The sequence below is a fragment of the Balaenoptera borealis genome (genome assembly GCF_965194805.1).
Source record: "Balaenoptera borealis genome assembly, chromosome: 18".
Lineage (NCBI taxonomy): Eukaryota > Metazoa > Chordata > Mammalia > Artiodactyla > Balaenopteridae > Balaenoptera > Balaenoptera borealis.
The window spans coordinates 13,668,962-13,682,960 of NC_138877.1; the positions used below are offsets into that span (position 1 = coordinate 13,668,962).

The following is a 13,999-nucleotide window of genomic DNA, read 5'->3' on the forward strand; positions in this document are numbered from 1 at the left end:
AATATTCTACAATAAAAAGAAATAAACTACTGATACAATCGACAAAGTAGACGAATCTTAAAAACACTCTGCTACGTGAAAGAAGCCAGGTGCAAAAGACCATGTTTATATGATTACATTTATATAAAATGCCCACAAAAGGCAAATCTGCAGTGACAGAAAGTAGATTAGTGGTTTCCTGGGGCTTGGAATAGGAGCAGGGGTTGGCTGAGAATGGACAGGAAGGATCTTATACAGGGTGATGAAAATGTTCTAAAACTGGATTGTGGTGATGGTTGCACAACTCAAAAAATTCACTAAAAATCATTAAGTTGTTCACTTACAATGGGTAGTTTTATGGCCTGTAAATTATCTCAATAAAACTTAAAAAAAAAACACAAAAACCTGGGGCTTCCCTGGCGGTGCAGTGGTTGAGAATCTGCCTGCCAGTGCAGGGGACATGGGTTCGAGCCCTGGTCTGGGAGGATCCCACATGCCGCGGAGCAACTAGGCCCGTGAGCCACAACTACTGAGCCTGCGCGTCTGGAGCCTGTGCTCCGCAACAAAAGAGGCCGCGATAGTGAGAGGCCCGCACACCGCGATGAAGAGTGGCCCCCGCTTGCCGCAACTAGAGAAAGCCCTCGCGCAGAAACGAAGACCCAACACAGCCAAAAAAAAAAAAAAAAAAAAACCTGCTGTCATTTATTAAATACTATATAACAGGAATTTGTACTAGGATTTAAACAGTACTACCCTCAGTGATATGCTCATAAATTTTTTTAAAACAAGTTAACTAATATAAAGACTGTTTAGCACACAATTTACAATTAATGATACAATACATAAGACTATTTATTATACTTCAGTATGACTTGCCATTTTTTGCAAAATCCACTCAGTTTTTATAATTATTTCACCAACAATAGTGTCACAAATTCAAACAATAAATAAATGCTTGATTTCTCTCTAATACAGCAAGGAAGTTGCTCACGTTATTGACCAAGAGTGTAGTTCTGACATGAATGTTGGCGGAGATTTTGTTTACATTAAGGACAAAAGTGAAACAATGAAGATGTATGCCAAAACTTCGCTTGTTTTTCAATGATGTAAGCGACTTTTTTGCTGAAATAATGAGAGTTGTCAAAAAATGAAAGAATATTTCCTCAGTTGGGGGGAGGGGGTATTGACAATGTGACAGCCCCAGACATGAAACATTTTAAGTTTAATCTTCGTTAACATTTTTAGTATTACTTTCTTAAGTCTGGAGACAGCCAACAATAATTCAAGCCCTGCTTTGTAGCATTTGACAATTTCCATGGTGTAAATATTCCCACCATGGCTGGTTTCAAGCTACCAACATACCACTGAATGCAGAGTTGGGAAGAAATATGCAGTATCATACCACTAACCAGTATTTCCACATACACATACAATAGACATAAATAATCTTACCAGCAGAGCTAAGAGTAAAACAATTAGAAAGAGATGAGTTTCAAGTTTTTTAGCCTTTGTTTCTAACATAATTTAACTGTAAATTTATGGAATTTAATTTTTAAATGAATTCGTGAAATTTTAACAGTGGGCACTCATCAACTGGCTGTAGCATACAACCAACCGACTGCCCGTTTTACCAGTGAGAAAACGGAAGCTCAGAGAGGCAGTCACTAACTAGCCCTGGTCACACAGCACAGTGCCAGCCAGGTCGGTCTAATTGCAAACCTTCTCCCTTCCACCGTGCCTCTCCTTCAAATGTAGCTGGTGACCGACCCACACATCAACACCCAAACACTAACGTCAATGGATTGGTCATTTGTTGGATAACCATTGCTTTCCTTTCCAATAGGTGGAATGGGAACTCTGACCAGGGCAAGGGGGAAGAAATAAAAGGAAAGTGCACATCTACCCGACAGTTTTGCTCAGGACATGGCAGGATCCGACCCTTCCCGAGACTTGGCTGGGTCAAGATTCAGCAACCAGCAATCGTGTGACAACTGGTAGAAATGATAGACCATTGTGTGGTTTTTTTTTTTTTTTAACATTTGTCATTCAGTATTCCTTTTCACACATTTTCACTATAGTTACTGAAAACGTTATTTAAGACTTACCTTAGAGGTCACAGCAAAGGCCAAGTATTAAAAATCAAATAAGTTTCCAAGAGAGAAAAAGGTTTCAGGAGTAAATCATTTAGTTCTCCACACAAATACTCCTTGGCCCCCGGTCTGGTCCACTCCTTCTCCACGGTACCATTTTCAAATCGGCCGCCTCTGCCTTCCTTGACTGCTAATTACTGGGGCCCGGTTGTGACACTGCCACATCCCAGCATCACATCTCCCTTTTCAGTCAGCTTTTCAGTCAGAAATATTTTAATGAGCGTCCTGACGCCACATAAGATTGCTCAGGAACAATCTGAATTTACATTGTGGAGTTCCACTACAAAGTGCTTTGAAACGTTTTAGGCAGAGAAGGTTGCAGGCAAAAAGCGCTGTCCCGCCCAGCACCTCAAGACCTCAAGTGCGCTCACCAAACCGGCGGACGCCGGCGGTGCCCGCGCGGCGCAGCTTCTCCCGCCAGTGCCCACAGCACATGCGCAGTCAGACCCCCCGGCGGCCGCTCAGCTCCGCCCCTCGGAGACGCCGGGTTCCCTGAAAGGCACAGAGCGTGGAGACGCTCAAGCGCGGGCTGCAGCCGCGCAGGCGCAGTCGGGGCGCCATCGCGGAGCCAACCAGTTTTCCTTTCGCGGGTACTGGGTCGTTGGTTTGCTAAGTGCAGTTGGGCCCGGCAGGTGCTGAAGGGTTGGGGTCGTGGACCCCCGCCAGGTCTCAGCAGCACGGAGGTGCAGGCTGTCGCCGAGGGCGCGGGGCCGGGCGCCGCTAGCGGCGCGCTCCGCCCCGGGGCCCCCGCCCCTGCCCCCGGCCAGGCCCGGGCTCCAGCCCCCGTCCCAGCCGCGGCCTCGCAGTTCACCCTGCTGGTGATGCGCCCCTGTGGAGGGCCGGACGAGGCTGTGGCCGAGGGCGTCCTGCGGCAGGCTCCGGCCCTGGGGGGCAGCGCCGGGGCGGGCAAGGCCGTTCGGTACCTGTGCGAAGTGGCTGGGGATGGCGAGGAGGAGGTGGGGGAAGACGAGACAGACCTGCTGGACACTTCGGACCCCCCGGGGGGAGGCGAGAGCACGGCTAGTTTGGAGGATCTGGAGGACGAGGAGACCCACTCTGGGGGAGAGGGCGGCAGCGGTGGAGCCCGGAGACGGGGCAGCGGCGGGGGCAGCATGAGCAAGACCTGCACCTACGAGGGCTGCAGCGAGACCACGAGCCAGGTGGCCAAGCAGCGCAAGCCGTGGATGTGCAAGAAACACCGCAACAAGATGTACAAGGATAAGTACAAGAAGAAGAAAAGCGACCAGGCCCTGAACTGCGGTGGGGCCGCCCAGGCTGGCAGCGCAGGAAACGTCAAACTTGAGGTATCAGCTGGGGTCTGGGGGAGTGGGAGGTGGAAAAAGAAACCCCACTCTGGCCGCCTACCGCCTCCCAGATGCGCCAGGTTGCTGTGGCTGGACTTGTGGCTGAGAGTTAATGAGTACTTGCCCTCAAGTACAGTTTATACAAACATATGCAAAGCCTGAACGGTTCTGGTGCATCTTTGTGAGAGATGAATAAATCTCAATGAAAATGATGTGACATGTCAGCAAAGCTGTCGTTTCAAAGATCTGGGATATGGGCTGGAAGGGCAGATAGTAAATGATTGACCTGATTCATCACTAGAGGAGCAGACTTAGGAACCTGCGTGAAATTGGTACTTTGGAGAAGATAATCTCTTCCTGTTTTCACTACCGTATTCTCGGTATCCTTTTCTTAGTATACCTATGCTCAGTACCCTGTTCTCAGTACCCCTATTTAGAGTACTCTTTTAGTGTTCTTAGTGTTATTTTCTCAGTTAAACCTATTCTCAGTTCTCTGTTTTTAGTACTCTGTGCTTAGTACTACTGTGTTCTCAGTGTCCTGTTCTCAGTTGATATAGTCTTAGTATCCCAATTCTCAGTAAATAAGCCACTTATTACAGAATAAAATAGTCATTTGTCCCTCTGTTTGTCCCAAACGTACCCATTCACTTCAGAATTCTTTACAGAGAGAGGAGATAATATACTTCTTTTCAAGAAGGAAGTATTTTACCTGTAGCAACTTTTTTTTTTTTTAATTGCCCAGCATTTACATCTACAGTTTGAGGAAAATGTACAAAAGGCAAATATATACTGAATTCGAATCTCTCCCTCCACCCCCCCCACAAAAAGAACCTTAATAATTTTCCTATTCTAAAATAATTTGCATGATTTTTTTAGGGAAGAGAATTAATTGCTATAAGCAACAAATAATAGCCATTTATCTTACAGTATGGGACACTTTACCAGTTCTGAGGAATCAAGAGCTGTAAGTCTTTGTTGAACTGAGTGTAAAGAAAATAACTAACAGGGACAGGCAGGATACATTAAGGGCCAACTGTGTACAGTGGTGCTTTAGTAGTGGAGAGGACAGATCATTGTAGGCTAAGATATTCTAGAAAGGCTTTGCAAAGAAAATACAACTCATACTATAAGCCAGAAAGGACGGCTAATAGTATGTGCTTAATCAGCTAAGTTTCTTAATGTGCCAGGCACTGTGCTAAACTGTAAATGGAGCCTCACACCCTTCAGCAATGAGATAAGTACTATATTTTACATACGTGGAACCGAGGCACAGAGAGGTTAAGTGACTTGGCCTAGGTCATGCAGCCAGCAAGTACTCAAACCCAAGCAATCTGGTTCTAGAGCCTTCACTCTTATCCCCACACTATACTGCGTCCCTAGAATTTTGGTGATGAAAAGAAAGAGAATACATTTTAATAAAGGAAGGGAAGTGGGAATACAGAAGGCACTTTTGGGAAGGCAGCAAGGGGACCATTCTAGCTAAAGCAGAATATTTATGTGGAAAATTCACAAAAGATAAATTTAAGAGTTTGAAGCCAATTTTTGTATGATGTTGAATGCCAGGCAATGGATTTTGAATTCGGAGTCTTCAAAAGAAAGTTCCTAGTTAGGAAGTAACAGGGGCTCCTACTCTGATGGGGTGGATTAAAGTCAAGAGCCTATAGATTTAGAGATGTTTTAGGAGATGATTATAGTAGGACTGGTAGGTGGTGATGGGGTCTTCTGCCACAGTGTGAGCAGCAAGATTAGAAATTAAGGTATTTAAAAATCAGTATTTCTTACACAAATCAAGGTTAAATGAGAAACAAATGTATATAATATTTAGTCGATGTATCTAAAAATTATGCTGTGTGAGAGACACATGAAGGAACCAGAGATGAAAGAACTGACCTGTGGGATTGATCATTATCATTAGATATCTAAAAGGCTATCATTTGGAAGAAGCAGTAGACTTATTTTGCATAGTTCTGGAGTAACCAGGACTCTTAGGTGAAAATCAGAGGGGTTATGTGTTTCAGCTCAACCTAAGTAAACGCTCCCTACATGTTAGATATTCAAAACCAAATAGGATGCTTCAAAAGTTGGTAACTCCTTAGGACAAAAAGTGTTGAAAATTTTTGAAAAGGGAATTCCAACACTTGTAGAAGTTTGAACTAGATGACTCAAGTTTATTTTCACTACAAGCTTCTGTGATTTTGTGTTATTAACATTCAGAATGTACACAGTGCTGTGTGTGAGGTTGTGAGAATGTAGGGTACTCCACCATCAATTTTGGCATCCCATTTCTTGTGCAATAAAAATGAAGCATAGTCCCATAAGTAGTTAATCCTATGGGGAGAGAGGAAGGAAAAAATTATTTTTGTTTTCTCTGGGTATTAGATTCCTCTTTTTACACTTTTTTATATTGTGAGGCTTAAAATGTTAAGGGATTGAACATTTTTTTAAACATCAGATTGATAAAGTTCTCATAGTGAAAGAGATAAAGGGAGTATTCTAATAGACAACTCAGAGGACATTAGAAAGAAGGTCAAGAGAAAAAAACAGCTTCAATAATAACCAAAATGAAGAGCAGAATAAGAGTGAATTCATACGTGCCATGGCTTATGTGACTTTATATTTAGTCAGAAGTTTTGGATGTGGTCAGTATTGTATCATGGTTTTATAAGAGTCAGAATGTTTCAGTGAACTAACATTTTGTTAGCCAGGAAAATAAGATTTTATCAGGTCAGTGGGGATACATAGTTGGTAGTAAGCGCTGCTGATTTTGTTTGAGGAAGGATGTCTCAAAGAGTATGGTGTCATTTTAGGACTTGCCTGTTTTGTCTACACCAGTGGCAGGAGATTACTAATACCAGTGCTTTCCAGTCTTTTCAAAGCCAGTTTGTCATTTTTCTCCTGGTGACTTCCAAATTTTGAAATCTTTGTGTATCAGTTGCTTCTTTGAGTAATATTTTACTCCCCCTCCCCTTCTGCTGTTGTTAATTTGTTTGTTGTTGTTTTGTTGGGCAAAAAACTATCAAGAGTGTTGCATTAGCACTACATAAATGGCCTTTGAGTTCATATATTCCATCCAAAGGCAGGCCAGCTTTGGTTTGACCTGGATAGCTTTATCTGAAGAGAATGTTCAGTTTCCACTTGGCACTTTTTTGTAATATTGAAAATCGCTCACAAATGTTAAAATAGGTCCCCTTCCCCTACCCTACCCTACTATTGATTTTTGAGACCTTCTGGAGACTGAAGATCCCAGGTTGGAAGTCCTGGAGGGAGAGGGAGTGAGGCACGTTATATAAAGTTAACTGCCAACACTTTGCCTAATGACTTAAAGAGGGACTTTCTCAAAGGCTCCCAGGAACTGGGCAAGAAGGAAGAGAAGCAAAGACCTGTTCATTACATCATCGAAATGCCTCTAATCATGGATTATTATATCAACATTTAATCCTATTTGCATTTTTATCTTTTATCCCAGGAAAGTGCAGATAATATACTCTCCATTGTTAAACAGAGAACAGGATCTTTTGGGGATCGACCTGCAAGACCTACTCTTTTAGAACAAGTGTTAAATCAGAAAAGACTGGTAAATATCTGTTTGTAAAGTAGTTACAAATCTAACAGAAGTTGTTTGTTATAAATGGAACTATTTAGCTTCTGAGATCTTAAAATTTGTTAAACTGGTCATCAGAATAGAATTGTGGGGGCTTCCCTGGTGGCGCAGTGGTTGAGAATCCGCCTGCCAATGCAGGGGACACGGGTTCGAGCCCTGGTCTGGGAAGATCCCACATGCCGCGGAGCAACTAGGCCCGTGAGCCACAATTACTGAGCCTGCGCGTCTGGAGCCTGTGCTCCGCAACAAGAGAGGCCGCGATAGTGAGAGGCCCGCGCACCGCGATGAAGAGTGGCCCCCACTTGCCACAACTAGAGAAAGCCCTCGCACAGAAACGAAGACCCAACACAGCCAAAAATAAATAAATAAATAAATTTCAAAAAAAAAAAAAAAAAAAAAGAATAGAATTGTGCCTCTGCCAGTACACGTTGGAATCTCATAAAGACAAAATTACAAAAAAAATATAATTTCACTACATAAAAATGAATATTGTAGTTAAAAATGGTGGTAAAAATAAAAATGCAAACTTGAAAATAACATATAGGAAAAACATTTGCAACAAATATGTAAAAGACTGTGGTGGGTATGGTTGACATTTTTATCACACAGGTGAGGAAAAAATTTTGGCCTCAATACATTGCAAAAAATATAAACAGAAAAAAGCAGAATGCTTCCCTTATATGATATGGAAAGATATTTCATATCAGTAAAAATCATACAATAAACAGTACAATAAGTGAAAACTATTTAAATGATAACACTCAGTGATGTTGAGGGTTACATGAAAGGGACTCATTCTGCTGATGGCATCTTGTATTAGGACAGCAGTTTAGAAAGCAGCTGGGCGGTCTGTATCAGGAGTCCTTAAAATGGTCATCCCTTCACTCAGAAATCATACTTACTGTGAAGACATTCTCAGGAAACAAATCCTAAATATGGATAAATTAAGCATAAGGATATTTGCCAGAAATGTTTTTATCACAAACAGTAAAATGGTAGTTTAAACAACCTCAATGTCCAACTGTCTCATAACAGCTAAGTAGACTTTAGTACATTTACTTAATAAAGGTTGGGCAGTCTTTACAAATAAATTTTAAAGAAAAGTAATAAATAGGAAATATACTATGCTGTAATATTAAATTTTAAAAATCAGTATTTAATGATAATGTTTCCACCTTATTTGGTTTATCTTGTTCACTTTATTAGGTTCAAGGTTTTTTTACCTTCATCAATTTATATAAGTATTTTATTTTAATAAAAACATATTAGCCATAGTCTATTATATTTGTCATATGAGTATAACTATATTTAAAAATGGTGAGTGTATAAAACTGTTGGTTGTTTCAGAGCAGTTGTATTTCTCTTCTGAAATTTTGGTAATGTGCTAATATTACTTTTATTATACATGTATACCTATATATACACACACATACCTATACACACAGACACATACCATTTTTAATTTCTCAGAAAGACTTAGTAAGCTAGTGGGAGGAACTTGAGTTCCAGTACTAGTCATACATGTATGTGTTTCTAAACTGGCATTTAACCATCTTCACATGGTGTGCCTTTTCATTTCCTTTTTTTTCTTGCTGTAATCCAGTGCTGTTCTTGGCTCTTATGTTTCGTAAAGGGTATACATGCTGGCATATCATAAAAGCATTTCCTTTGTGTGCAAAATCACCAATAAGATCAGGCTTCACCTGTGAGTTTTAGGTTTTAGTATTTGATGTATGACATCACATTTTACTATTATTAGTTTGCAGTTTAATTGCAGTACATCAGATGCAGAAGTGAATTCAATTTAGGCATGTTTCGTTTCGTAAGCATATTGTATCTTGTGTAAGGATATAGCAGAGTAATTTTATAGCATGAATATGATCTAATCCCATAAAAATAATGCTATTAATAAATATATTTTTTATTTTTCCTTTTTAAGTCATTACTAAGAAGTCCAGAAGTGGTGCAGTTTTTACAGAAACAGCAACAGCTATTAAATCAGCAAGTTTTGGAGCAAAGACAACAGCAGTTTCCAGGAACATCAGTGTGAGCGAATTTATCAAGAAGTCCTACACGTTTTTTATCTTATTGTAGTGGATGGACATATTTTTATACTAAAGATAAATGGGGTAAGATTTGCCAGTAGAAGGTAAACAGTCATTTTCCTGTGAATGTATGTGTGCATTTGGGGACAAATAAGTATTGCACGTTGTGCATCTAATCCTTTCAGATCACTGTGGATTTGAAGAAATCAGCTTATCTTTCCAAAGTAATATTTAATTACAATGTTTTTTTAAACAAAATGTTTCTCTTCAGTCATTGTTACTGAAGGTAATGAAGCAGTTGCTTTCTGTGGAAGTCACGAAGTTAATAGATATTAATCTTGAATCATCTAACTCAGTGATTCTCATCAAGGGGCAGTTGGAAACATATGGGTATGTTTTTGCTTGTCACGGCGACCTTGAAAACTGCTGGGTTTTAGTGAATGGGACAGGAATGCTAGGTGTCTGGAATGGTCCTCCACAACTAAGAATTATGTTACACGCAATGCCAATAATCCCTGTTAAGAAACACTGAGAGCTACTTGTGATGATAAAATGTAGTTGGGGCACCTAGAACTGGGTTCTCGTAATAACCTTTTCTTTGCAGTTAAGACTGGAGCTGTCAAAGAGGTAAGCATATTTTCTGTGTATAAGGAAAGTGATCATTGTTAAATAGCTCTGAGATTAGGATGTGCATCTCCTTTCAGAGATGTGCTGGTAAAACCCGAGAGAGATTAACCAAGTACCCTGGAATGAGTGCATCTCCTAAAGTTGGCTTCTCTATTTCTTGTTACCTATTAGTATTGATCTCATTTAAAACAGACACTCTTGTGTGTTGAACTTGTGGACAGTACAAATGTATCTCATCCCACCAATGTCAGGACAAAATTACTTTTTTATACTCATTTTTTTAAAAAAAAAGAGATCCTGAATATAAGAATAACACTCCAGCATTTTGTCAGTGTTTTTCAAAATTGAGCTATTTTAAGATTGTGTTATTCCTAAGTAATGTTCAAAGAGTGATGGGTAATCTGGATAGATACTTTTTTCTTGTATTTTCTCCTAGGAAAACTTTTAAAAGGCAAAGCTTACCAATAAGAGTATCAAGTCAAATGTCAAGAAAGTATTTCCAGTGTTAGGACAATAAATGCATGTGCCTCAAGTTAAACTGTGCAAAAATTTGTTAGTTTCTTGGGTTTTAAGCTCTGAAATATATATCAAGTTAAACTTAGTCATGGCTGTTCTAAGATGTACTTAAGGACAGAAGGAATCTTTATGTTCATTTTTATATGTGTTTTATACCTGCATATCTGTGCAAAAATGCTTTTACCAGAATTATTCATTAAAGTCCAGTTACTGACCTTTGAGTTGTCCGAGTCACTTATTCTATTCTTTAGTTGCTCCGCACCGGATACAGAGGAATTCATTTCCATTTGTTATTAACTGTTAGCTTGTTTTCTTACTTATGGTGTTGGGAGCTTTATTGAATCCCTAGAGTATAAGTTAACTTTTGTAGTAAAAAGAAAACCAAAAAACCCAGCTTATCCTTCTTCAAATGGAACACGAGGATTAGGAAAGGAGGGAAAGTAATAGGCCAGTGAGAGCTGAATTAAAAGAAAAGGAATTGAATTTATATATATATATAATATATATTATAGAAAACAATAAGGTTTTTACATATTTAGGGTAGATTTATTGCAATGTGTCCCCAACTTTTTTATCCCTGCATATATTTATAACTCTTGTCATATGACTTTGCTGTTCCTCCCACCGAGAGGTTGAGTTTATTTACCCCTTAAATCTGGAGGACTGGCCCTGTGACTTGTTCTGGCCAGTAGAATACAGAGGAAATAATAACATGGCAGCTCTGAGTAGACAGACCTCCAAAGGTTTTGAACACTTCGGCTAGTCCTTTTAGAATGCTACCCAGCTGCCATGGTAACAAACCCAGACCAGCACAACCTGCAGGATAAGGAGATACATGGCCCAGTCACCTCTGTTGTACCAGCCAATAGCCAGTAAACAGCCAGATATGTGAGTGAGGCTGTGCTAGACTAGCTGTGCCCCAGCCAGCCTGCCGGCTGACTGCAGGTGCATTTGATCTGGTCCAGACTGGCAGAACCACCCAGCTGACCTGTAGACTTGTGGGCAACAATACTTATGATTGTAAGCCACAGAGTTGTGGGATGGTTTGTTATGCAGCATTCTTGAAACAGTAGGTAACTGATACACCTAACTGTGTAGTTGTTGCTGTGTAACAAATCACCCCAAAATTTAGTGGCTGAAAAACAGTTTTTTATTATTATTTCTCACAGTTCTGTATATGATTACTATGGCTTTAAATAACTCTGCAAAAGCTTTCAAGGTAGGTGTGGTAGACTGCACTTTCCAAAGATGGCCACAACAAAATCTCCTATCCCACATGCTCTTATGTGATGTGGCCCATTAAGAACTAGATTTTATTTTTCTGCCCCCTTGAGTTTGAGTAGGCCCTGAGACTGCTCTAACCACATGACAAAGTGATGTTATCCTAGTTGATTTGAGTCTAGAGGAAAGGAGATATAGTAAGTGTAGATATGGTACGTTTGCAGTAATAACGTAAAGGCATTCACAGCTTGCATGTTCCAGCAAAGTCATCTGCTATTGTAGACTTGGGGAAAGGAGCAGAGAGGTGTCATCTGCTAAAAGGGAGTAGGGGAGTTGATAAGAGGCTGTAGGAAAAGGAAAAATTAGAAAGACATTGAAGTCTGTGAGAAAGATGGTTAGTAGCTAGTAGCCTGCTAATAGTCCCCTGATAACTTTTTTTCCTTCTTTCATAATAATAGAAGTTTTGGTTGGGAATGTACCCACCTAACAATACAGCTGATTCTCATGGAATGTCACGCGAAAGAATCCGGACACAAATGATGTGTGGATGATTCAATTTGTATAAAGTACAGAAGCAGGTGAAACTATTATTGTTAGAACACAGAAGAGTGGTTTCCCTTTGGGTGGGGATAGAGCCTAGAAGGAGGCATGAGGAGGCTTCAGGGGTTCTGGTGATGCTCTCGTTTTGTCCTGGATGTATGTTCTGTTAATGAAAGGTCAGCAAGCTATGCATGTATGATTTTTGTACTTTTCAGTATATATTTTTTATTTCAGTTTAAAAAAATTTTAAGACTGTTTTTCAGCTGCCCTTGCAGTTGGGTGTGGCCGTGTAAGTTATGGCCAATGGGCTATGAACAGAGAAGATGTGTGCAACTTCCAGGTGGTGCCCTGAAACAGGAGTCAGGCAGCCCATTTCCCCTCCTCCATCCTGCTGCGTGGAATGTGGACAGAGCAGCACATCATCTGTAGACCAAATGAAGGTAATTCATTGGGAAAGCCAGAACAAGAGAAAAAGAACCTGTGTCCTTGGATGGCCTTGGGGAGCAGAGCTACTATCCTAACCTGTTTTGGACTAGGGACCTCCTGTTTTTGGACTACTACATCAAAGAGAGATGGAATTTCTTGTGTCTGCCATGGCTAGTAAGGTGTCTCTGTTATATCCAGCCAGGTCTATATCCTCAATAATACTGTGTGTAAAGGGATTGATGAGTTGGGCATTAAAGGTTTGGCCTGGAAGCCAGCAGCCTGAAATGGCAGTCTGCAGTCAGGTGACAATATATCTCAGGGCTCCACCAGCCATAGAGGAGGAAAGATAAATTGCAAGCTTGAGCTCAGATTCATTTAGAGGAATAAGTGGCGGAAGTTAGGATGCTTTACTCTCAGGAATAGAAGCTAGAGTTCTCGCTGAACAGAGAAGAAATGAGGCCAACAGGGAATGTAGTTTTCTATGACATTGCAAAACAAGTGTAGGAAGAATCAGAGAGCACGAGGTACTTCAGCCAGGAAACTAGCAGTATTCATTACAATGAATGAGCAACTGCCCCGATCTTTATTACACTACTCTGTAACAGTATTATTTTATAGATGCAGAAGCAGGCTTGCAGAGGTTAAGCTGCTTGCTCAAGATCACACAGCTCTTGGACTTAAATCTAGTAAGCAGTGTGATCCATGTACATGATCATGATGAGGCCAGTGCAGTTTGAACGTGAACTTTACGTTAACCAGTGGATGCACTGTCACTGGGCCATGAGAATAAAGCCTTTGTATATTAAGCCTTGAGTTTTAGAATGTGTTAAATGACAGATTTTATTTAAACCAACCCTTATTGTGTTACTTTAGCACACAATTTAGAAGGTACTTTCCTATGTGCTAATTCCTTTGAACCTCAAAACATGGCATGGCAAGTATTGTCCCTGTTTTTGGATGAGGAAAGAAAGAGAGAAGTGACATAAATAACAGGTCTTACTATTAGAGGCAGAGTTAAGATTTGAAGCTAAATCTTCTGCCTCCGAAAATGATGCTTTTGCTGCAGTAGAATGTTGTTGCTAAATCAGCAGCTATCACTTTTAAGTACCTAGTTTCGCACCCAGTAGGCACTTCAGTAAAGGCTAAATTTTTAAAAAACTTAATGTATGCACACGTATATAATTTTATATAAATACAGGAGTGTAATCATATCGTATATATGGAGGGGTGGTTTTTTTTTTGGCTTTCCCCTTTTGTTCCTTTTTGTGGTTCCCCCACCCGTCTTCCATGTATGTCAACAACCCAGCAGGGATCCTTCTTTTTTTTATGTTTGTATAATTTTCTATAGATACACATATATACGCATCTTGCAACTGTCACTGTTACATAAAAATGTGGGTGTATTATACACATGTCAGTATACTGCTTTTTTACACACCAGTACCGTGTAGAAGGTCCCTGAGTCACTTGCGTAGCTCGAACTCATTGCTTCAGTGGCTGCAGAGCAGCTCATGATGTGAATGTACCATCATATTCAATCATTCCACTGTTGGTGTCTGGTTTTCTGCCACTGTGAGCAAAGCTGCAGCA

At 40.5% G+C, this 13,999-nt stretch overlaps 1 protein-coding gene across 2 annotated transcripts; it reads left to right on the forward strand.

Annotated features, from left to right (window-relative positions):
- Positions 1-2,646: 2,646 nt before the first annotated feature.
- On the forward strand, positions 2,647-10,437 carry RFXAP (regulatory factor X associated protein). 2 transcript variants are annotated; one of them, XR_014236955.1, is made up of 4 exons: positions 2,819-3,433; positions 6,900-7,007; positions 8,974-9,163; positions 10,143-10,437. XR_014236955.1 is itself a non-coding variant. In XM_082365710.1 (3 exons), exons 1-3 carry the CDS (start codon positions 2,951-2,953, stop codon positions 9,082-9,084), a joined length of 702 nt encoding a protein of 233 aa, XP_082221836.1. In that variant the 5' UTR covers positions 2,647-2,950; the 3' UTR covers positions 9,085-10,437. The 2 variants fall into 2 exon arrangements, 1 of the variants encoding a protein (XP_082221836.1); XM_082365710.1 differs by having other exon boundaries at positions 2,647-3,433; positions 8,974-10,437.
- Positions 10,438-13,999: the final 3,562 nt, after the last annotated feature.